General features: G+C 46.1%; 1 protein-coding gene across 1 annotated transcript in view; it reads right to left on the minus strand.

The window, feature by feature from the left end:
• TRIM24 (tripartite motif containing 24) overlaps nt 1-2668 on the minus strand; it is a 1193545-nt gene extending 1190877 nt beyond the window's left edge. Inside the window, exon 1 of the mRNA XM_086952962.1 lies at nt 2012-2668. Within this exon, the coding sequence (XP_086809088.1) occupies nt 2012-2399 (388 nt within the window). The 5' untranslated portion in view covers nt 2400-2668. The remainder of the gene's footprint in view (nt 1-2011) is intronic.
• Nucleotides 2669-22930: the final 20262 nt, after the last annotated feature.

A 22930-nucleotide genomic window follows, 5' to 3' on the forward strand; every position in this document is an offset into this window, starting at 1 on the left:
ACACCCAGGTAAATTACGTTCGAAAAATAAAAACTGATAAAAATTAAAATCTCAAAAATACCCCAAAAGAACATTATTAAGAAATACAGTAACTCACCTAAATACATGATAGGCACGTAGAAAGTCGCTTGAGATAACAAACAACCCCAAAAGCTGGGGAAACTTCTGTACAGCGACAGGTCTCAATCAATCACAATTACGTGGTTTATTATTTTTCCCTACCGAACCGTGACCATTGTGTTTAAACATGAACTATTGTAACGTTTGCGGTTCAATGGTCTAAACAGCGTGACATTTCCATTCTTCTTTAACAAGTGAACAGTATGCAATTGCCACGATAAACCTAAGATTACACTGGCATTAAATCTCAGACAGGCCTTTCTCAAACAATTCTCTTCATAACAAGAACACAATCAATCAAAATACGCTTTATTCGATTTAAAAGTGTTAAATCATAAAAGCACAATGCATTAAAAAAAAAAGAACACAAATCAACTATTTTCAGATTCTGTTAATGTAATAATATGGTGTGGCTGAGGCCAAACCTACAAAGAACGACTTTAAATCTGATGGAAGAAGAGCATCCTTGTGGTATGTTAAAACAATCGCTAATGATGTCCTTCCCGCACGCGACAATTAAAACTAAACACCGTAATTGCCCATTCACTGAATTTTTAGTCTGCTTCGCCGAGAAAAATGCAATTTTTCTATAACTTATGATGCGCACACTGCGAACTACCTTTTGACTGAGGTCCGATGACGGAATCAACCATTTCGGCATTTATTATGCTTTGTCACATACTGTGAATTGGTCTGTGTTTTTTATATTATTTTTAATGCCTGCATACCTAAAAGAAAGGATCTATTAAACCCCAGCTACTTTCATAATAAATGATGCAGTCATTTCCACAATAGGCCTATTCGTAATCACAAATACTTGATGTCCGAACACTGTCGAGACGGGAGGCAATGAGTGGGCCAATAACAATATCACAGAGAAAGAAAAAACGTCACAGACTGGCTGTCAAATGACACAAGCTTTCCCACGGCCTGTTGAAACACTCTACCGTCACAAAAAACAAACTGCAACTTATTAGATGAGCAAGTGTCATTCCCCTCACAACAATCGTGTGTCAAAGAAGGGGAAAGCAGCAAGTTTGGCAAAATTCTGCAGCTCAATTAAACTTCCCGTTTCGTAGGGTTGGGAAATCCTCTCCCGCCTGCCCCGTCCACCTCGATTCTATTAATTTCATCTAGGACTGAGACAACAGAAGTCTGCAGTGATTTGTCGTGCGGGCAGCATTGGGCTTCCCCCTGCTCGCCAGACTGACTCTCCGCCCCCTCCGTGCATGCTCTGATCACAGCTCAGCAACGACTCTCACTTCGCACATGCCACCCTGTGTGTTTGCTGGAGGCTATGGTCGCGCGCATGCTGTCCAGAGAAATCGACGACTATTGGCACCAGGGGGAGGAGGGGCAGGCGTAACCCGCAGTTCTCATTTGTACTTGGAGACCCCACGCAGCCTAAAAGCGAACAGGAAGGCTTGGTGCATAGGTTGCACCCAAAGACACAGAACAAGACAGAATGGATCAAAAATCACTCATCAGCATCTGGAGTGGCACTAAGGTACACGAGCAGTACCCTAGAACTAGTGCTACGCGCCTAACGACCATTACCATCGCCACCAGGCCAACAAAGAATCCGAAACCCCCCTCCGTCAACCACTCCACGAAGTTATGTTACACAGCACTTACCACTACCCTGTCAACTCCTGGTGCTGAACACATATAGTATTCATCCTAACTATAGCGTCACACCACCTCTGACACCAATCATAACCCCAGAAACACACCTGATCCCCTCCATACAGACTGAACAAACTGTCCAGGAACCATCTACCCAACCTCAATATAATAGCTAATTAATAGACTATCGCGATTTATCGCCACGTTCACCCCGTTATATCGCGATCAATTTTGCATTACAAAATGCTCAGTGGCATGGACTCACCCTGGGTGCTGGGCGGATCCGACGCTGCTCGGGCGCCCTGTGGTTGTTGGGCCGGCGGGGAGGGCAGAGGCTGCTGAGGCCCAGCCGGCACGCTGACGTACCGCTCTGGTGGGGGCAAGCAGCGGCGACAGAAGGAGTGTAAACAGGGCAGCAAGCAGGGTCCGCGTGATGTTATATTCTGTTTGCATACTGCGCAGGTATCCAAAAGGTTCAGTGCGGCCCGCTCTCCGCCGCCCTCCTCTGGGCCCTGCCGGCTCTCTGCCTCGTTCTCGGCGCTGAGTGGGGCAGGAGGGGGAGCCGACGATGGGGCCGATGGTGGCGGTGGGTCAGGGACAACTGCCGGTTGCTCCGGCTCCTTCTCCACGGGGATGGCAGGAGGTTCCTCCATGACCCCCGACGTTACCCCCGGGCGGGTCCAGCCATCAGGGCGCACGCGCGCCTCTCCCTAAACGGACAACAACGGGACAGACGTGTTGCCGTCGCTGTCCTCGAGCACTCTGAAACCAAGCGCAAGCCGCTTCGCCAGCCGTCCGGACTCAACCAAGCTGCAGCGCTGCTAAGGGGGAGACCACGGTTCCAAAACATGAAGTGCAATGTTTCCCCTATTCTGGAACGGCGCAACTCTTACTTCGCGCACGAGGACCGCCTCCAGTTTCTAACCGTCACAGGCCACGCCGCCTTCCTATGGGGTGGGCGTGACCTGGAGGGAGTAGTGTTCAATTGTTTGTCTATGGCCCTTCACTCGTTGCCAGCTGATGTATTGTTGTCAGTATTTGAAGAAATTGGGATGTCCTTTGCTCTATGCGAGTCGCTGGTGCAACTCCAGATTTATGCTGCACTCGAGTGGATTGGCCTTTGTCTCGAATTGAGGCTTGATTCTGATCAAATCGCCTAATCTCCCCGTGACTACCAGATAATGAATGTGCCCTTGTGTAACGTAACTGGTACTCATGTGAGCTATTAACATTGTAAATGACAATGCTATTTATTTACGTGTCGTTTTTTAAAATAGGTAAATAAAAAGCATTGTAACCGCTTAACCGCAGCAGCAATTCTGCAGCGGTGCAGCGGTTTAGCTCAGTGGGCGAGGCCACGACGGCCATCGAGCGTGCGCAGCACTAGAGAGGTAGTGCGCATAACGGCCGTTGGCCGTCAGAAGCAGCGAAGGGGTTAATTTACTATGCCAATAACTTAAACTTTCTCAAAAACGAGACCTATTGAATTGCAAATGCGTGCTATAACAAGCATTTGTAATGCTTTGCATTTTCATTTGCAACGCCAATAGCTCAAACTTTCAGTAATGCGAGACCTCTTGCATTGCAAATTTAATTTAATTTTTTCTGTTTATTTATTTATTTTTAGGCAATTGCGGCAGGGCAAGCGCTGCCTAGACAAGACCTAAAAAAATCACACTGTGGATACTTTCACAATTTAGGAATGCCAGTGATAGAGCGCACAGGTCACCCGACTAACATTTTACCATACTCACCTGGACCCATAATCAATAACACATTTACTTAACCAGGTAACCTATGCGCTGACTACCAGATATTTTATTCTTCTAGGTCCTATACCATTGACTTACCAATCCTTGTCACTGGTACCTATAACCTCTTGGATCAGGGAGTTAGTTTTAAAGGCAGTTTAATAAACAAATCTCATTTGCACTCATATAATAACCAGAGACTCAGGAAGTTTTAAAACTCTTTATCTAAATTTCATCAAAGGTCATGATCCAAAGATTAAAAGCAATAAGACTATCAATAATCAAGATCAGAAATAGTGTATAACTATGCAAAAGATATATTATGCCAATCATTTAGTAATTTCTAAAGGGAAGGTAAGAACAAGGAACAAGCTATTATATTTTAAAACACACGTACAATTTTCTAAGGGTGGGTAAAGAAAAATTAACATACTAAAATAACACAGTTCACGCTATTATCAAAGGTTGGAAAAAAGGTAACATAATATGCAATAACGAACCCAACTTTTAGCATGTAACTATAGGGAAGGTAAGAAATGGAAACTCTATCAGTCAAATAACCACGTTTAATTACTTTAAAGGGAGGGTGAAGAAAAAGGAAACATCTATGCAATCATGAAAAATGTTTTAGCATTCAACTAAAAGGAGGGTAAGAAAATGGAACAAACACGCTATAAACAGTGAAACACGAATTTTATCAGTTATCCAAACAAGGGTAAGAAAAAGGAACACATGCAATTAAAACGTTAGCAAATTTAGGGAGGGTAAAGAAAAGGACGCAAATAATACTAACAATTACCCACACAGATTTACATTTACCTAGAATGGTGTGAAGACCAACCCTAGCCACGGGTCAGTTTGAAAGGACAGAAGAACCCCAAACGTTACAGTGCCAGTAGGCCAGCAGGTGCAGATCAGAATCAGGACAGGAAAAACCCAGATTTGGATCAGGATCAGACCACCAAAGGTTAAGACCAGCACCCGCAGTTCAGTTGCAACGCCTGCGCTACTCCCTCTCTGCAGCTAACAGTCAGAACCCCTATTGGGCTATCGATTTCACCAACAAAGTGCTTCGCCAGCACTTCAGCTTCCCAGAACCCCAATTGGGTCAGCAAATCTTCTGGCAGAGTGCTTCGCAGCACCACTGCTCTTAATCACCTATTGAGTGCGTTGGATCAGTGACAGGTCAGCTATTCGGACAAGTCGGACAAATTAACTAGCTAAGCCTACTCTTGTTATACTTTTTTTCAGGGCAATGTACCACCCTCCAATATTGCAAGTGTAAGTGTAGGAAGGGGGAGTCTCTAGTTGGCGCAGTGCAACACTAGCGACAAGCAGGGACTCTCTCTTCCTCGTCAGGGCTGAGGGTTACCTTCCAGACAACCTCTGCTTACCCTCTAGGTAGTGTGGCTTAAGCAGTCTCAGGCTAATCTTTGGGGCACATAGGGTTAAACATTTGCAATATTACACCATCACAACCAACCCACCACACAATGACACCAAACTGTATTTGCGAAAATATATATTCTTTATATAAATTTCAAGCAGGCTTGTGAATACAGTCTTGGTTCAATGTAAAACGGTTCCAGTATACTTTCAATTAAGTTGCCACAGTTCTTCCGTTAGCAATAATCAGTTCGTGGTTCAGAACAGTTCTTGTTCAGCGTGAATCCCCCGCATGGGGATTCGGGGCTCCTTATGGTACTTCTCTCGGTCCTGGCAGTCTACCAGGATTCCTCCAGCAGTCCGCTGGTCTCTCTGCGCTGCGGGCCGCGGTTGATGATGGGAGAGAGAGCGGGGGCCCTGGGAGCGCTCCGCACGCAGCTCCGAGGGCTGGGCGAGGCAGCGGGAAGGAAACAGTACCTTGCGGGAGAGTTGGTGGGGCGCAGGTCAATGCGGCAGTCCGCGTCGCGTTGTCTTCCGTCCGGTGCTTGGAGCGAGCGGCGGCTCGGCTCTGGCTCGTGGGTTGACATTGCTGTGCGGCCCGGGTTGCACGGGGCCAGCGCCTCGGGGTTTCCTGATCAAGAGGGCACACTTAGGGGACAGCGCTCCTCGGCGCGGGCCTCTATTAATCCAGGCGACGTTCAGGCACCCCACGCAACAGCTGTTTCTCGGACAGCGGCGGCGCGTTCAGGGGCACAAGACACGAAGGGGGCAAGCAGGCACCGGGCGCCACCTCTCTTCACGTTGCGAGCTGCAGCTCGGGGTCAGTCACTGTGCTCGGATCAGCTGGGCTGATCTTTACGATGCTTCTGGACCAGGCAGGCGGCAGTCACTTTGTTTAGAGGGAGGGCAGCTCCCAGAGCGTTGCTGAAGAGCGCGATGGTCACAGCGCGCTCCGCTTTTCCTGGAGAGGCTTGCAGAGGGGAGTCAGCGTCTCGCAGTGGTTCCTCTGTCAGGGGGTAGCGCCCACTGGTCCTGGGGCGCTGGTCAGGGGGCAAGTTCACAAGCAAGCCCTTGGAGATCTCTCAGCAAAGTTTGGCACAAAGTTTTCACAAAGCAAAAGTCTTCTTGTAGTCTTTTCTTTTCCTCTCCTTTAGCAGCAAGGCACCAGACACAGGCCAGAGACAGCACTCCTCCTTGTCCTTCCAGGTCCTTCTCTTCGGGCAGAGTTCCTTCTGTAGCACAAACAGGATCTAATTTACAAGGAGCAGGGCTCCTACTTTTATACCCAGTTTCTTTTGTTCTTACAGGCCAGGGGGGCCTTTGCATAGCCACTTTCAGTCTCTGAGTACTTTGTTGGGTGCAATCCGGCTTCTGCTTTCAGTGTGAGGGGCAGGCACATCAGACGCTCCACAGGGGGTGGAGCCAGCATTGTGTGGACAGGGGCAGCCAGAGTACCTTGTTGATGGGGCATCGCCCTTCCTGGGCCAGGTGCCGGCTGAGTCATCAGTCGCTCCCCAGGAGGGTGGAGCCAGCATTGTGGTGGCAGAGCACAGCTAGATTCAGAGTCAAGAGCCACTCCTACCTCCCACTAAGGTGTAACCTTCGCATTCACCACCTGTCATCCCCCAGCCCTGCCACTCACACGTCCCAGACAGTCAGATACACATACCAGCAGAGGCGGGCTGAAATGGTTAGGCAAGAAAATGCTAACTTTCTAAAAGTAGCATTTGCAAACAGAGGATATTAAAATAAACTTTACTAAAAGAAATATTTTATTATTCTGAGTTCAGGCATACTAAACATGACTCTCTACCATGCTCCCTGAGCCTGCTGGGATTATAGAGTGTAATAATTCCAGCAGCCCATTCTGGCCTAACGGAAGCAGGTAGCCTTACAATAGTGAAATACGAATTTAGTTGTAGTTCACTACTAGGACATGCCACACACATCAGGGCTTGTCCTACCTTACACTTACAATGCACCCTGCCCTCGGGCCTACCATAGGGGTGACTAACATGAAGTCAAGGGAAGGTTCCGGGGCTGGCAAGTGGGTGCACTTGCCCAGCCAGCATGACAGTACGAGACTGCACGCAGGTTCTGCAATGGCAGATCCTAGACACATCTTAAGGCTGCTTCTGTGGGTGGCGCAACCAGCGCTGCAGGCCCACTAGCAGTATTGGCATTCACAAGCCCTGGCACTCCTAGTGCACTTTACTAGGGACTAACAGTAAATCCAATGCACCAATCATGGACATCAATCACATGTACAATTTACAGTAGGGAGCACTTGCACTGCGGCACGGGTCGGCCGTGGCGCAGTGCCCTGAGTATCGGAAAACCAGCAAAACATCGAAGGCACACCAGCAAAAAGTGGAAGGGAAACTCACGCCAAGGTGCCAGGTCTAACAGTAAGGATCCCCAATTTCGATTGGACAGAAAAGGAGGACAGGTCATCACACCACATAAATTCTGTTATTTCAGTGTTGAATATGAATTTTTCGTTCCCGCCCATCAAATTCAGGTTCTCATGACGTTTTATTCCACCCAACAATGGATGTTCTATTGACCAATACATTGTATACAGTTGTATAAACTTGAGTTCACAAGTGTACTTTCCCAGGAGCATCTTCTAGTCAGTCAGCTCCTTGGCTATAGTCCAAAGGTCACTGTTCCTGAGACTTGAGAATTTCGCGCAGCCTCAGTTTCAACAAGGATGGAGTACAGCGGTATGAAATGACACTGTATACCATGTCTTACTACTCTATACCCATTACTGTATAATAAACTATAGCATTAGGATTAGGCAGAACGAACAGCTTAGCAAAACAGCAGTGCAAGCTTCTCGCATGTGAGAACACAGAGCAGCCATATAAGCACTAGTGCGCAGATGCAACTGTTTCCCACCAAAGCTGAGACTACGTCATATCACGTGAGTATGACAGACGCATGCGCAGTAGAAAATCCAGCGTAGCAGCAGCCATATTAGATGCAAGCGTATTATGGTTAGTAAAACACATAATCAAGCTTCACTCGGACACCCGATGTCAATGTAAAAGGTGTAAAATTAGTAAAACAAACATGTTGGTTACATAATTAGCGTTATTCGAGGTTCATGAATACGAGCAAGTCGCTTCTCGTGCGAATCCTTGCTCCATCAATCCACTCTTTGATGATATTTTATATCATCACCAATTAATGAAACCGATGCCAACTTTTCACATTTCACCCAATTCAATCTCTTCAAACTTTCTATTCTGCTTCCTCTCATTATTATTATGAGAATTTTTCATTTTTTTAATATATTTTACTATTCATTTCTTCTAATTCGAGTTCATCAATATTTCTTTTTACTCCTCGCCTATCAATGGAATATTTCTTTTTATTTTTTCGACATTTGCAACAAATTATTACTCTTAAAACTAGTAAACCTATTCCCACCATTGGCATCAGTATTTTACCTACAATACTTTTTCCTACATTAGAAAGCCAACTACCTACAGAGGAGAGACCATCAGTAAGCCTCTTCCATGCACTATCAACCTCCAGTGGTTTGAGCTCTTTTTCCAAATTAGTAATATTTCTCACATACCTCTTAATTTCAACACTTTTGTCTGGTATGTAGGTACAACATTGTTGCGCCTTCAACATTCTACAGACTCCGCCCTCTTTTGCCAATAACGTGTCAAGAGCAAGTCGCTTTTGTAAAACCATAGATCTGATCGCAACCAATTCAGTATTGACCATCAAGAAACTTCCAGCAGTGTCAGTTGATAACCAATCTACTACTGTTGACAATTTGCATATTCTGTTTGTGTTCAGAGCCACTCCCACTGTTGGTATCAATGCACTAAATATATCACCTACTACTTCACCGAAACTAGCTCTTTTACTACGTACTAAGCCATTAGTTTCTTCATTGTTTTCAGTGATTTTATCCACATGATATATCTTTAGGAAGACTATTCCAAAATAACAACTCCCATACCAGAGATCTAGTAACTTGTAATAAGCCTTGTTACCACATATATAATAAACTCCGGGAAACACATGTTCAGTTCCATCTTTGAAACCCCAATTACCTTAAAATTGTGTTCACATTCACTGGAACCAATGAATACATTGTTATAATAACTAGTCTTTTCTCTGTGAAGACAGAGTTTCCCCTTCTTTTCGAAATCCAGCAACATAGCAGCATTAGCTTCACCATTTCAGGTGTTCCCTATACTTTCAGCCCATTTAGGAATTTTATGGTTCTTATCACTCGCCTTTCTTTGGAAACTCTCTCTCCTTTTCTCAACCGTACTCAAAAATATATTTTCTTTTTCTTGTAATAAACATTTTAGATTATTCTTGTGTGCGTCAGCTATATCTATTGTACCTATAGTTAGAAAATATTCACTCATGTAGCGTGCTACATTTCTAGTAGTATGTACAGGATTCAGGTTTCTATGTATAGGAAGTTCAGAAAATATCACGTCTAAATTAGAATAATAATATTGTAAAGGTCCTTTCTTATAAAATAAACTAGCTAAAATACTACATGAAAATCCATATGTTAGTGGCAAATGGTGATATGTTACACCTTCAGCTACTGAAGTAGGCAGCTTCGTACAAACATAGCAGTCTTCTATTTCCATCGCTTGTACATAGTGTACTAATAGGTTTGCAAATACATTTAAATGAGTTATATTTTTGATTCTATTATAATTCAGTCCTTCCTCATCTGGTGCTTCTAAGTCTACCTTTCGTTGTCTAATGCCAATTGCTTTTTCTTGTGTTCCTAATCTTTTTGGAGTATCTAATGTCTGTGGTTCTTCTGTATCTATTGGCAACTGTCAATTATTGTCATTCTTTGTCTCTTCACTCATCATGTAAGGAATAGCTATTGTTAGTCCTATCCAAAGTATAAGTACTATTGTTATACTACATAAACATACTCTGCAGCATTTTATTTTTATTTTTATGAAACTGCGATATTGTTCGCAGAACTGCTCGCCAGTATTCTGCTATCATTGGGCAGTCCCATATTGTGTGAAAAAAGGATCCCTCCTCCCCGCACCCTCTGAGGCAAAACGGGTGTTGTGCCCATTTTGTGTAGAGTGGTCCTAGTATGGTACGCGCAGTGTAGGATCTTTAGTTGCACCAAGCGAAGCCTGGCTGGTATTCCCACTTCCCTAGGTGATGCAAGGGCCTGCTGCCATTCAGCGTCATCCATGTCACCTACATTCTCCGCCCGTCTCTCTTTTAACGGGGTCATTGGGTCCGGTAGATTATTAATTATTTTACGGTATGTAAAAGACGAGGCCCTCCTGGGCATGTGGTCCGTAAGCAGGCGATCTTCTAGAGGAGGCGCCCCAGGGACCTCAGTGTGTGGTGGTATTACCGCCATCAACGCATGGCGTATTTGAGCATAACGGAAAGTCTCCGTCGGGCCTAGATCGTATTGTTGCCGGAGGTGATCAAATGGCAATACACTCCCCCTGTCCCAAAGGTCTTCCATTGTTGAAATACCAATATTGTCCCATTGGTCAAACCCTCTGCTTTTTCTCAGTTGTCCTAGCCTCTTAGTGTCCCATAGAGGTGTTAGTTTCGTAATTATCCCTTTCCACCCCATCCGAGTCTGTGCTGCATGCCATAGCATAACCATGTGTTTCGTGGGACCCAGTAGTGTTGTGGCTTGTCCTTTGTTATATAGAATTGCGAGCATATTTCCTGTGCCTAATTGGCCCCTGTTTGCCCTATAAGCGGGGTCTGCTTGTGATGCATGTATCCATTGGTTTATTATTTTGAGGTGTGCTGCCCAATAGTACATCTGGATGTTAGGGAGTGCTATTCCCCCATCATACCAGCTACGGTGCAAATTTACTTGCGCAATTCGTGCTGGTCTGTTACCCCATAGTAGTGTGGATACTTGTGCTGCTATCTGTTTGAAATATGTTTGTGCTATTGGATATCGTGTGTTTTCAAGGGTGTATAAGAATCTGGGTAGCGCCATCATTTTGAACAATGCTGCCCTTCCTAGCAGTGTCAAAGGAAGGGTTTCCCAGTGCTTCACATCTCGTTTCGAGCGTTCCAAGGGGGCGCCAAGTTTTTGGCGAAGAATTCAGCTGCGTCTGGCGTAACGTGTATACCCAAGTATTTAAATGAGTCTTGCGTGACCATCAGTAGGCAGTTATCCGGGAGTCGTGGAGCGGGGCCCTTTAGGACGTACAAGACAGATTTCGACCAGTTAATATTGTATCCTGATATCCTCCCGAAGCTATCACATGCCTCCAGCAGCACTGATATGGATTTCTCGGTGTTAGTAAGGTATACCAGGACATCATCTGCGTATCGAGAGAGGCGGTCCTCCCATGCCTCCGCCCACTGTATGCCCTTCAGCAATGGTGTACCTCTGATCCACGTCGCTAGGTGTTCTAACACTAAAGCAAAGAGGAGTGGTGACAAGGGGCAACCCTGACGTGTTCCCCTCGGTGCCCATTAGCTGTTACGCGTGCCATTGGTTTTGTGTAGAGAAGGCGGATCCATGCGCAGAACTTAGGGCCAAGCCCCAGGTGTGGGAGGATCGCGAAAAAGGTAGTTTCACTCCACCATATCAAAAGCCATCCTCGCATCCAGGGATACAAGAACCGCCAGATCCGATAGTGACGGCGCTTTAGCCAGTGCCCCATGAAGGCGCCTAAGGTTAAGCGCGGTGTTCCTATTGGGCATGAAGCTGGACTGGTCCAGGTGGATTAATTGTGAGAGATAAGTCATGAGTCTATTTGCCAGCAGTTTAGTCAGAATTTTAGCCTCCGCATTTAGCAGAGAGATTGGGCGATAGGAAGTACATTCGGATGGAGGTTTTCCCGGTTTTGGGATAGCTACTATCGTGGCGATACGTTGATCAAGTGGAAGTTCGCCCTTTTCTAGACTTTCTGTGTACATTTTAAGCAGATGTGGGCTGACAGTTTGCGCTAGCTGTTTGTACAATTCTATTGGGATCCCAGTAGGTCCCAGTGCCTTTCCTGATTGCAGTGAGCCTATTGCCACCTGTATCTCGTCCTCTGTAGGAACGGCCTCTAGCTCCAGAGAGGCTGCCTGTGTCAGCTTGGGCATTGCTATATTGGTTAGAAATGCTGCTGCCTCCGTCTCTGACACCCGTGATGTGGATGTGTACACCCCTCAGAAGTATTTGGTTAATTCTTTCACTATATCCCGGGGGTCTGTTGGGAATTGCCCCTCCTCCATCCGTATTTGCAATATGCCTCTAACGCCTCTTTCTCGCCTATCTAGCCATCCCAGGAGTTTCCCTGCCTTGTCCCCCACATCATAGATTTAATGTTTGGTCGCTGTGTGGGCAGACACTGTTTCATCTCTCAGGTATTCTCTATAGTGTTATTGCTTAAGATGTAGAGTGTGTGCAGTCTCAGGTGTGGGGTCTGTCGCGTGAGCTGCCTCGACTTTGTATAATTCCAGTTCCAGGTTCCTTAACTCTCTTTGTTTGTCTCGCTTATGCCCCGTAATGGTTGCTATCGCTTGCCCCCTAATGACCATCTTGTATGCTTCCCACACCATCGATGATGAATTAACCGACGTAGCGTTTTCGGCAAAGAAATGTTTAGTGTCTGTCCGGAGCTGTGTCCGAATTTTGGGGATTTGTATGTACCCTGGGTAGATGGGGTAGAGTCTGCGCTGCGTTTCATGGTGATAAGAGATAGTCAGCACCACCTGTGAATGGTCTGACATGCCTCTGGGCTTAATCGCAATGTCTTCGACATTGTGCAGATTAGATTCCACCGTTATAAAGTAGTCTATCCGAGATAGACTGTTGTGTGGGTTGGAGTGGAACGTGTACTGACGTGTTGTGCTATGGGTGTGTTCCCAAATTTCGACCAGCCCCAATGCCTCCGCAAAGCTCTGGAGGCGTGAGACTCCAGTTGTCGGCGTCCTGATCGGGTACCTATCCAAGTCAGCGTCCATTGTGGCGTTAAAGTCTCCTACGATAAGGAGGTCTCCCTCCTGCAGGGTAAATAAAAATTCACTAAGTGCCGGAGGGCTACCGTGTGGAGCGCCGGAGGGATATAAACTGACACTACATTGATCAGCCTACCCTCCCACTGGCCCTGTAGTGCGGCGAATCTACCTTGGTCATCTATCCTGGTCTGATGCACTATAAAGGAAGAATTTTTCCGAACCAAAATGCCCGTGCCCCTCGAGCCTGAGGAAAATTCTGAGTGTATTTCCATCTTATATCCCCACCTGTCCAGCGCTTTACATGCCGTGCCAGTGAGGTGGGTTTCTTGCAGAAGTTCCAGTGTAGGAGCCTGGCGCTTCAGGACCCGCAACACTAGACCCCTCTTAATTTTGTCCCCTGGCCCGTGGACATTCCAGGTTAACAACGTGAGGGGGGTCACCTGTACTTCAGGGGTCGTATCCTGTGCTAGATCAGCTGTGGTGCGTGTCGTCATAGAAGTAATGATTGGTGAGTATGTACCATTTCCTAATTGTGACCCATGGGGATTCGTTAATCCAAGGATGGTGCGCCCTGTCATGTGTGCCGTAACAAACTAGAACAAAGAAAAACTGAATCTGAACTTCCCTTCCCCGTAACCCACCCACCTACCCTGCCTCCCTGCCTGACGGACTCAAAACCGCCCGCCACCCCAACTCAGCAGGGTGCTTCGTCCCTCCCCAAGTAATTGTTCTTGTGTGCTGGGTGTGAGAAGCCAATGGAGGGTGTGGTAGGCCCTCCCTCCCTTCCAATGCCTGCCCCAACCAGTGTCCAAGGCCGATACGACCACTGCTATGTCTATACGTGGGTAGGTCCCCTGTGGCTGCTCGACCGTTTGAATTGTCATCCATGGTTAGGTTCGTTCGTGTCTGATTGCTGTGAGTCTTCCAGGTCCAATTGTCGTGGATCTTGGCTGTCGGAAGTTCCTGCCATATTTCTGTGGCGATGGGCTTTGTTCCCTCGGCATGGTCCGTCCACTCGGCGCCACCCCTCGAGCCGATCGTGGGCTTCCTCCGGTTTTTCGAAAAACCACATCTTGCCCTCTGCCACCACTCTGAGCTTTGCGGGGAACAACATGGAATAGGGCAGTTCTTGGGCTCTCAACTCTTTTTTGACTTCCAAGAAACTTCTCCGGCGTCGTGAGACCGCTGCCGTGTAATCCGGGAAGAATGAGATTGTCGAGATCTGGATCCGGATCGGCGGGGATATTCTCGCCATTTGCAAGATGGCGTCCCTGTCGCGAAAGTGATATAGACGCGCGAGCACCGGTCTGGGGGGTGCTCCTGGTTTGGGTTTGCCACCTGGGACTCTGTGGGCCCTATCCACAGAGAAGAAAGTGGACAGTCCTTTGGGCTGCAGTCGGGTTTGACTCAGCTCCTCAACAAAGAGGTCGATAGCCTGGGTGCCTTCGCTCTCTGGAATTCCAAGGATGGGGACGTTGTTTCTTCGAGCGCGTCCCTCCTGGTCGTCCAGCTTCTCCGCCATCAATTTATTTTCCAGCTCGAGTCGCGACACTGTTTGTTGCAGCGTGTTAGTGTCCATCACCAAGGTTTTGGTGACCTGTTCAACATCCGTTACTCTAGCTGACATTTTCTGGAAGTCCGCCCGCAGCAGTGATACATCTGTGGAAATAGATCCCACTGTTGTCTGTACATTTGTGAGGGCTGCCATTATGTCATCCAAAGTTACTTTGCGGGATCCATCGCCCTCCGTGGTCTTCCCGGAGGCGCTGCGTCCCTCTGGGAGTGGTGGAAAGTCATTCCCATAGGCGTATTTGTCCAGTGTGGGCTGTTTGGATTGATTGCGTGGGCCTCGCCCCCCCATGTTGCCCCCGCTTGAGTCCCCGAAGCTCTCCCCCCAAATGGGCAAGGTCCTGAAAGGCCCTCTCGATAGGGTGGCTGCAGGAGGGGTGGGTTGGTGATGGATCCCCTCCCTTGAGGATCTGGCCTGCGCTCGCTCAGTGGAGTAACTGCGCCAATCGTATAGTACCTTGCGTCGCGGCGCCTCAGGATCTCGTGTGGCAGTAGTTGATGCCCGGCGAGTTGTCGGGGGGGGGTCTCGATGCTCTGTGGTGTCCCTGAATGGCTAGGGGTGGCCGTTAATATGTGGGTCCACTCCTGGGCGCTCCGGGTGGCTGGGCCCTCGCTCTACTCTAGTCCCCGGTTGCTCTCCTGCTTACCGGCCCCACCTCGCCTCCAGCTTGGTCTCTGGCCAGGACTCGGGGTGTAGACTCTGTAATGCGCAGACACGTGCTCCTGGAGGCCCGCGCGGTGTCCTCTTTCCCGCCACGGGCTTGATTTTTCTCGCTCCTCACTCCACTGTAGAGGTCAGGCCACCGCCGTCGCCTCTCGCACCGGGAGGCACTTCTAATTTAGGCCCCGGTCTCGGCTCGGCTGTGGGCCGCGGCAGTTCCCTCGAGCAGTACACACGCCCGACGTCGGATTTACACCGGAGTGGTGTCGGTGGTCGCTGCCTGGTCCCGGCCTTCGGTGCAGGTCCTTGGAGTGCAGAAATTTAGCGGATTATTGTCATGATGGACTTGGAGGGCTACGCTACCCCCGGAGCATCTCTAGTGAGCAGTAATCTTGCCGGCTGCTAGCCACGCCCCCCCTCTGCAGCATGTTTTTAAACAATTTCTTTTCGGTCCTCCATTAACAGTATGATCAGCCATTTCTGACTAAAGGATATTCAACCCCTCTTTGTAGCTCATACAGCTTTTACCCTGTGCAAATTTCAGGTTGGTCTCACTTCTTCGTCAGTTTGATCAGTAATCAATTCTTCATCACTTTCATCACTTATTTCCAGGTTTTCAAAATCTTCCAAAGTAATGTAGATCCATTCAGGGCCTTTGTATTTATTATTCCGTCTCTTTAGTCGTGGACTTCTCCTTCATGGTTGTATCACAGGTTGACCAGTTTGACTTGTAACTTCATTCACTTGTTCAGGTTCTTCATTAATTGTTTTCAAACGCAGTCTCAGTCTTTTGACAAATCTTGGCCACTTGTCTCCTTTTCTGAGTCTTTTAGCTGGCACTGTGCTTTGACTCTTTTCAAATGTTCTTTTCTTTTCATTCAGTTTGGCACTTCTATTTTGATGCTGTCTTCTGTTTGCCTGTCTATCTGACTAGATCCAGGTCTTATTTCTGTTTCTTCTGCCTGGTCACTAATCTATTCGTAAAAGGGGGTGGTGATGGACAGGGTATCTGAATTAAACAGAACACTCGTACTCAGTCAACAGATCAGGGCTTGATCCATCACCGTTTTTTAGCTCACTGCACCATCCCAGCTCAGAACCTGGCTACATGCAAATTAGTCTGTCCCTGGCCCAGTGCATCATGGGAACAGGGCAGACCAAACTACCAAGCCAATTCTTTTACTGGGAAGGAAACAAGCTTCCGGGGACCGGTTTCTGGCATTACAGCCGTTTTCGGCCCGGCTTGCTTGAATCCTGATGGTGCAATGAGCAAGGGACTCATGTCTGAGCATACCCTTCCACGCTTAAGGTGGACAAAACGATTCAGAAAAGGGGGTGGTGATGGACAGAGTATCTGAATTAAACAGAACACTCGTACCCAGTCAACAGATCAGGGCTTGATCCATCACCGTTTTTTAGCTCACTGCACCATCCCAGCTCAGAACCTGGCTACATGCAAATTAGTCTGTCCCTGGCCCAGTGCATCATGGGAACAGGGCAGACCAAACTACCAAGCCAATTCTTTTACTGGGAAGGAAACAAGCTTCCGGGGACCGGTTTCTGGCATTACAGCCGTTTTCGGCCCGGCTTGCTTGAATCCTGATGGTGCAATGAGCAAGGGACTCATGTCTGAGCATACCCTTCCACGCTTAAGGTGGACAAAACGATTCAGAAAAGGGGGTGGTGATGGACAGAGTATCTGAATTAAACAGAACACTCGTACCCAGTCAACAGATCAGGGCTTGATCCATCACCGTTTTTTAGCTCACTGCACCATCCCAGCTCAGAACCTGGCTACATGCAAATTAGTCTGTCCCTGGCCCAGTGCATCATGGGAACAGGGCAGACCAAACTACCAAGCCAATTCTTTTACTGGGAAGGAAACAAGCTTCCGGGGACCGGTTTCTGGCATTACAGCCGTCTTCGGCCCGGCTTGCTTGAATCCTGATGGTGCAATGAGCAAGGGACTCATGTCTGAGCATACCCTTCCACGCTTATGGTGGACAAAACGATTCAGAAAAGGGGGTGGTGATGGACAGAGTATCTGAATTAAACAGAACACTCGTACCCAGTCAACAGATCAGGGCTTGATCCATCACCGTTTTTTAGCTCACTGCACCATCCTAGCTCAGAACCTGGCTACATGCAAATTAGTCTGTCCCTGGCCCAGTTCATCATGGGAACAGGGCAGACCAAACTACCAAGCCAATTCTTTTACTGGGAAGGAAACAAGCTTCCGGGGACTGGTTTCTGGCATTACAGCCGTTTTCGGCCCGGCTTGCTTGAATCCTGATGGTGCAATGAGCAAGGGACTCATGTCTGAGCATACCCTTCCACGCTTATGGTGGACAAAACGATTCAGAAAAGGGGGTGGTGATGGACAGAGTATCTGAATTAAACAGAACACTCGTACCCAGTCAACAGATCAGGGCTTGATCCATCACCGTTTTTTAGCTCACTGCACCATCCCAGCTCAGAACCTGGCTACATGCAAATTAGTCTGTCCTTGGCCCAGTGCATCATGGGAACAGGGCAGACCAAACTACCAAGCCAATTCTTTTACTGGGAGGGAAACAAGCTCCCGGGGACTGGTTTCTGGCATTACAGCCGTCTTCGGCCCGGCTTCCTTGAATCCTGATGGTGCAATGAGCAAGGGACTCATGTCTGAGCATACCCTTCCACGCTTATGGTGGACAAAACGATTCAGCCGACGACGGCTGAAATGCCAGAAACCGGTCCCCGGTAGCTTGTTTCCTTCCCAGTGTAAGAATTGGCTTGGTAGTTTGTTTTGCCCTGTTCCCATCATGCACTGGGACATGAACAGACTAATTTGCATATAGCCAGGTTCTGAGCTGGGATGGTGCAGTGAGCTAAAAAACGGTGTTGGATGTAGCCCTGATCTCTTGACTGGGTGAGAGTATTCTGCTTAATTCAGAAACTCTGTCCATTACCACCCCTTGTTGTTAAATATTTGGTTACTAATCTGGCCTTGTTCAGGGATCTGCTGAATTTGACTTTCGCTTGTTTCTCTTTCTTCTTCCTGAACACTATTGTCTGCTCCTGTCTGGTCCTGCTCAAGCTCTTCGAACTCTTGATTTGCTTCTGCTTGAGCCTCCGCCCTAATTTCTATCTGTCCCTTTTCAGACTCTGGAGTTCTTGGTGGAGTGTCGATTATCTGACCTTTCCCTATCTGGTCCTCCTCAGAATCACTTTTGACTTGTATTTCTATGATCTGAGTACCTTCTTCTACACCTGTCTCGTCCTCACTCTCACTCTGTCTATCTTGATAAGTTTGACTTCTGGTTCGCGCATATTCTGCACGTATGTCGATTACTGGAATCCAATCATCTTGACTGGTACTCGGTTTTTCCTCTTCAGCTACTTCAGGATCGATATGTTGAGACCCCTCAGCTGCACAACCTTCAGCTTCAGTTTGATCAGGTTCAGTCACCTTTTTCGTATGACTGGCATGGATCCAGTGTGGAATTCCTGCACACTTTACAGTGCTGGTGGTAACCAAAATCACTTGTCGTGGTTTTCCCCACCTTGGTGCAAGGCAAGTTTTCCAAGTATGTTTCTTAAGCACTAGCCAATCACCTGGGTTCAGGTCATGTGCTTGTGTTGCTGGTCTGGCGACAGTATCTTCCCCAACGTGGTGAGAGATAGAATGCACTTGGTCACCCAGTTCTTTGCAGTACTCCAGTACTAAATCATCAGATATATTTAGAAGCTTGTGTCCTGGCACCCATGCTTGCCTCATTGCTCTTCCCATCAGTATTTCATGGGGATTTAAGCCTGTGTTCCGGTCTTTAATACTTCTAAGTCCCATCAGAACAAGTGGCAAAGCATCTGGCCACTCCAATCGAGTAGACTCATACATTTTTCCCAGTCTTGATTTGATTGTTCCATTCAATTGTACTACCACTCCAGAAGCCTCTTGGCGATATGCACAGTGCAATTTTTGCTTACTTTTGAATGCTTCTCAAATTAGACCCATTATTTCACTATTAAAATGTTTTCCTCTATCTGACTCAATTGTTACTGGAAAAGCTCTCTAAGTAGAAGTTTGGCTACAGTGATGCTATCATTCCTGCGTGTGGGGTAAGGTTCCCCCCATTTTGAAAACAAGCAGACAATGACTAGTACGTATTTTAGTCCTCGACAAGTGGGTAACTGAATGAAATAAATCTGTAATCGTATGAAGGGACCCTCTGCCTTCCCAATTTTTCCTGGTAACACTATTATTTTCTTTCATGGGTTCATTTGCTGACAAACCAAACACCTCTGGCAGAGTGCCTCTGCTATGTTCCTGAATTTCGTATTAAACCATGACTGTCTGAACAACCGTATCATAGCATCCCTTCCCAAATGAGAATCTCTGTGAATCAGCCTAGCCATAGGAGCAAGCAGACAGTCGAGTAACACTGGCATTTCATCAAGATAAACAATGGCACCATCCTCATCCCTTCTCCGACAGCCTAGCTTCATCCATTCTTCCCTTTTCTTTGGTTCTGCTGCATTCTGCAAATCTCTCACTTCTTCCCACGTATTAACACCTTCTAGCAACATAAGTTGGCAGCTGTTTCCGCCCACCTCAACTTTCTTATTAACAGCCATTTTATATTTTGCACAATGTTGGGCTAACTGGTCAGCATATCGATTACCAGCTGTCACTTTGTCATTGCCAGATTTGTGAGCAGCACACTTGACCACAGCCTCTTCTTTTGGCAACTGGATTGCTTCCAGTAAATCCTTCACATATTGACCATTTCTGATTGGAGTACCTGAAGAAGTCAGAAACTACTGTTGCATCCATAATTGGCCTTAGTCATGCACAACCCTATAACCATACTGGCTGTCAGTGTAGATGGTTACTTTCCAATTTTTCCCAAATTTGCAGGGTTTTGCCAGGGCAACCAATTCGGCTACTTGTGCAGACTTGACTCCAGGCAAGTGGGATGCTTCCACTGGACCTCCCAAAGTGCACACTGCATAAGCAGTGCTCAGGCCACCATCCTCATGTCTCATATATGAACCATCCACAAATAGTCTGAATCAATTAATGGCTCTTCTCTTATGTCTGGTCGTGGTTTTGTACTAAACTCCGTTAAATCAATACCTTCATGTTCTACTTCTCCCTTCCTTTCTGCAGTATGTGAATTAGGTAGCAGTGTTGCTGGGTTCAAAATATTACACCTAGCAATAGTTACATTTCCTGCACCAACAAGGATTCTCTCAGCCGACTAGGTGTGAGATACTGGGTCTTAGTTCTGGTTAGCAAAATTACAACTGCATGTGGAACATACACAGTTACAGGATGTCCCATAATAATGGATTCACTCTGCTCATGGCTCATGCAAGTTGCAGCTACCGCTTTCAGACATCCAGGCAATGCAGCTGCCACTAGGTCTAATGTGGAAGAAAAATATGCCACAGGACGTCTTACCAAACCATGGATCTGAGTCAAAACTGAAAGTGCACAGTTATCTTGTGTGTCACAGAAGAGTGCAAAATACTTTGAATAGTCAGGCATTCCCAACGCTGGAGCTGTACACAGACATTCTCATAATTTTACAAAGGCAGTCATGCTTTTGTCATCCCACTCTACTGGCTCTTTTCTTTGTCATTTGTATTAATGGCTTCGTTAGGACTGCAAATCCCACAATCCATTGGCTGCAGTATCCTACAACTCCAAGAAACATTCTAATCTCTTTTTGGGTCTGAGGCAAATTCATATTTCTAATTATTCTGATTCTTTCTGAGGTAACTCTTTTTTTTAAAACTATTTTTATTGACATTTTTATCAGCAAGCAGAAAGAACACAAAGGAATAAACGGGCAATCATAGTACATCATCCATTTTGATATCAACATACACAAATCTTATACATTTGAACAAAAAGCAAAAGAAAGAGAAATATTGACTTCCGGACAATACAGGAAGATAAATTCATATCCAATTGGCTATAGGTGCCCACAATTTCAAACCCAACATTTTCTTTCTCTTGCCCTTAGATTTATAAACCACAGTCTCAAGATGCTATAGGGACAATAATCTATATTGCCAATTAATAAACGTTGGTGGTTCAGCATCCAGCCACTGGGTCGTTATACAAAGTCGGAAAATAGACATACAAATGAAATTAAAGCCTGCCTCAGCCTCCTTCCCAGGTCTGGCCAGGCTTTCTTGGGAGCCTAAGATCACCAGATCCACAGATAATTGCAAATGAATATCTAAGCTATGATTCAAAAAATATTCAACATCCCTAATAAAATGACAACGTTTAGGACAAAGAAAAAACAAATGAGGCGCATCCGCTGCGTATAACCCACAGCGATTGCACTTTTTACCCCGGGTAGAATTACACTTTACCAATTTTTCGAGAGTATAGTATAAATTAAAAATAGACATAAAATGTTGACTCTTTAAAGGACCATTAAATAAAACATTGACAGATAACTCAATTATTCTCTCGAGATTAATTAAGGGTAACCTAAGTTTATTTTGCCACTTAGTCTCCCAAACCGAGACATCATACTCAGTCTTCTCTATGAACAGCTGATATAAAGGCCCCATTTTAGATCTTTGTTTGATTGCCTCCAGGAATTCAATCCTATTACATGTAATCAAATTTTGAGTTATTTTCTGCTAAAAAAACTACGAACCTGAAGATATTTAAAAAAATCTGAACGGGCTAGTTTATATTTTGACTGCAAAAAATCAAAAGAAACAAACTGATTCCCCTGAAAAAGATCTCCCACCTTGCAAATTCCAGCTCAATACCATCTAGCCATAACCTGATCTCTAAATACTTCTGGAAATAGCAGGTAATTATTGAACGGCGTGTAAAAGTTTAAATTAGAAAATATGACAATTCTCCTTTAATCTTCCTCCATATTTCACAGGCAGTCGAAACAATTTTAAACTTTGTTTTTTTATAATAGCTGGGTTCAATTATACGAACTAGACATTGCCGCGCCTCTGTGCCCAGCAGCATCTCATATATAGACGGGGTGGCGAAATCTTCCGTAGGATCATCCTTTAAAAATAAAACACCCATGTGTTGCAAAAGGGCTATCCAATGATATAGACGGAAATTGGGAACACCCCATCCACCTCTTAATCTGGGTAACATACACCATTTGAGAGCTCTCCTTGATCGTCGATAGCTCCATAAAAACCTAGAGCACATTCTTTCAATTCGAGAAAAAAATATAGTTGGAATAGATAAAGGAATAGTCCGGAATGTGTATGAAATTTTTGGAAAAAGAAGCATTTTTAAAACTTTACAAGGCCCATAAAGTGATAAATGTAAATTATTAATCCTTTCTAATGTCTTATTTGCCGAGGCTATGATTGGATCCAGATTTAAACGCACAACATCCTCAACCTTAGCTGAAATTTTAATACCTAAATAAATTGCCTCGGATTCAAAAGTCATTTCACTAGGGCAACCGGCTTCGGAATGTATCAATTGGGTCTTATTAACATTTAGTTTGTACCCTGAATACCTCCCAAATATCTCAGCTACTTCAATAATCTTAGGTAAGGCAGTAGGGATATCAGACATAACAATCGCAATATCGCCTGCATACGTCAATACCTTGTACGACCTATTATGTACCTCAACTGGTTTTATTTCAGAGTTAATTTCTAAACGATTTATGAAGGGTTCAATATAAAGAGCAAATAGCAAGGGGAAGCAGGGACAACCTTGTCTCATCCCCCTCGCTATTGCAATATTCCCTGAGAGCCTACCCGAAATACGTCTAGCAGCCCTTGGCTGAGCATATAATGTCTGTACGGAGGTAATAAATTCTTGCGGGAATCCCTTCCATGCTAGAACTGCCCACAAGAACCT

The sequence above is a fragment of the Lissotriton vulgaris genome, chromosome 1_2 (genome assembly GCF_964263255.1).
Source record: "Lissotriton vulgaris chromosome 1_2, aLisVul1.2, whole genome shotgun sequence".
Classification (NCBI taxonomy): domain Eukaryota; kingdom Metazoa; phylum Chordata; class Amphibia; order Caudata; family Salamandridae; genus Lissotriton; species Lissotriton vulgaris.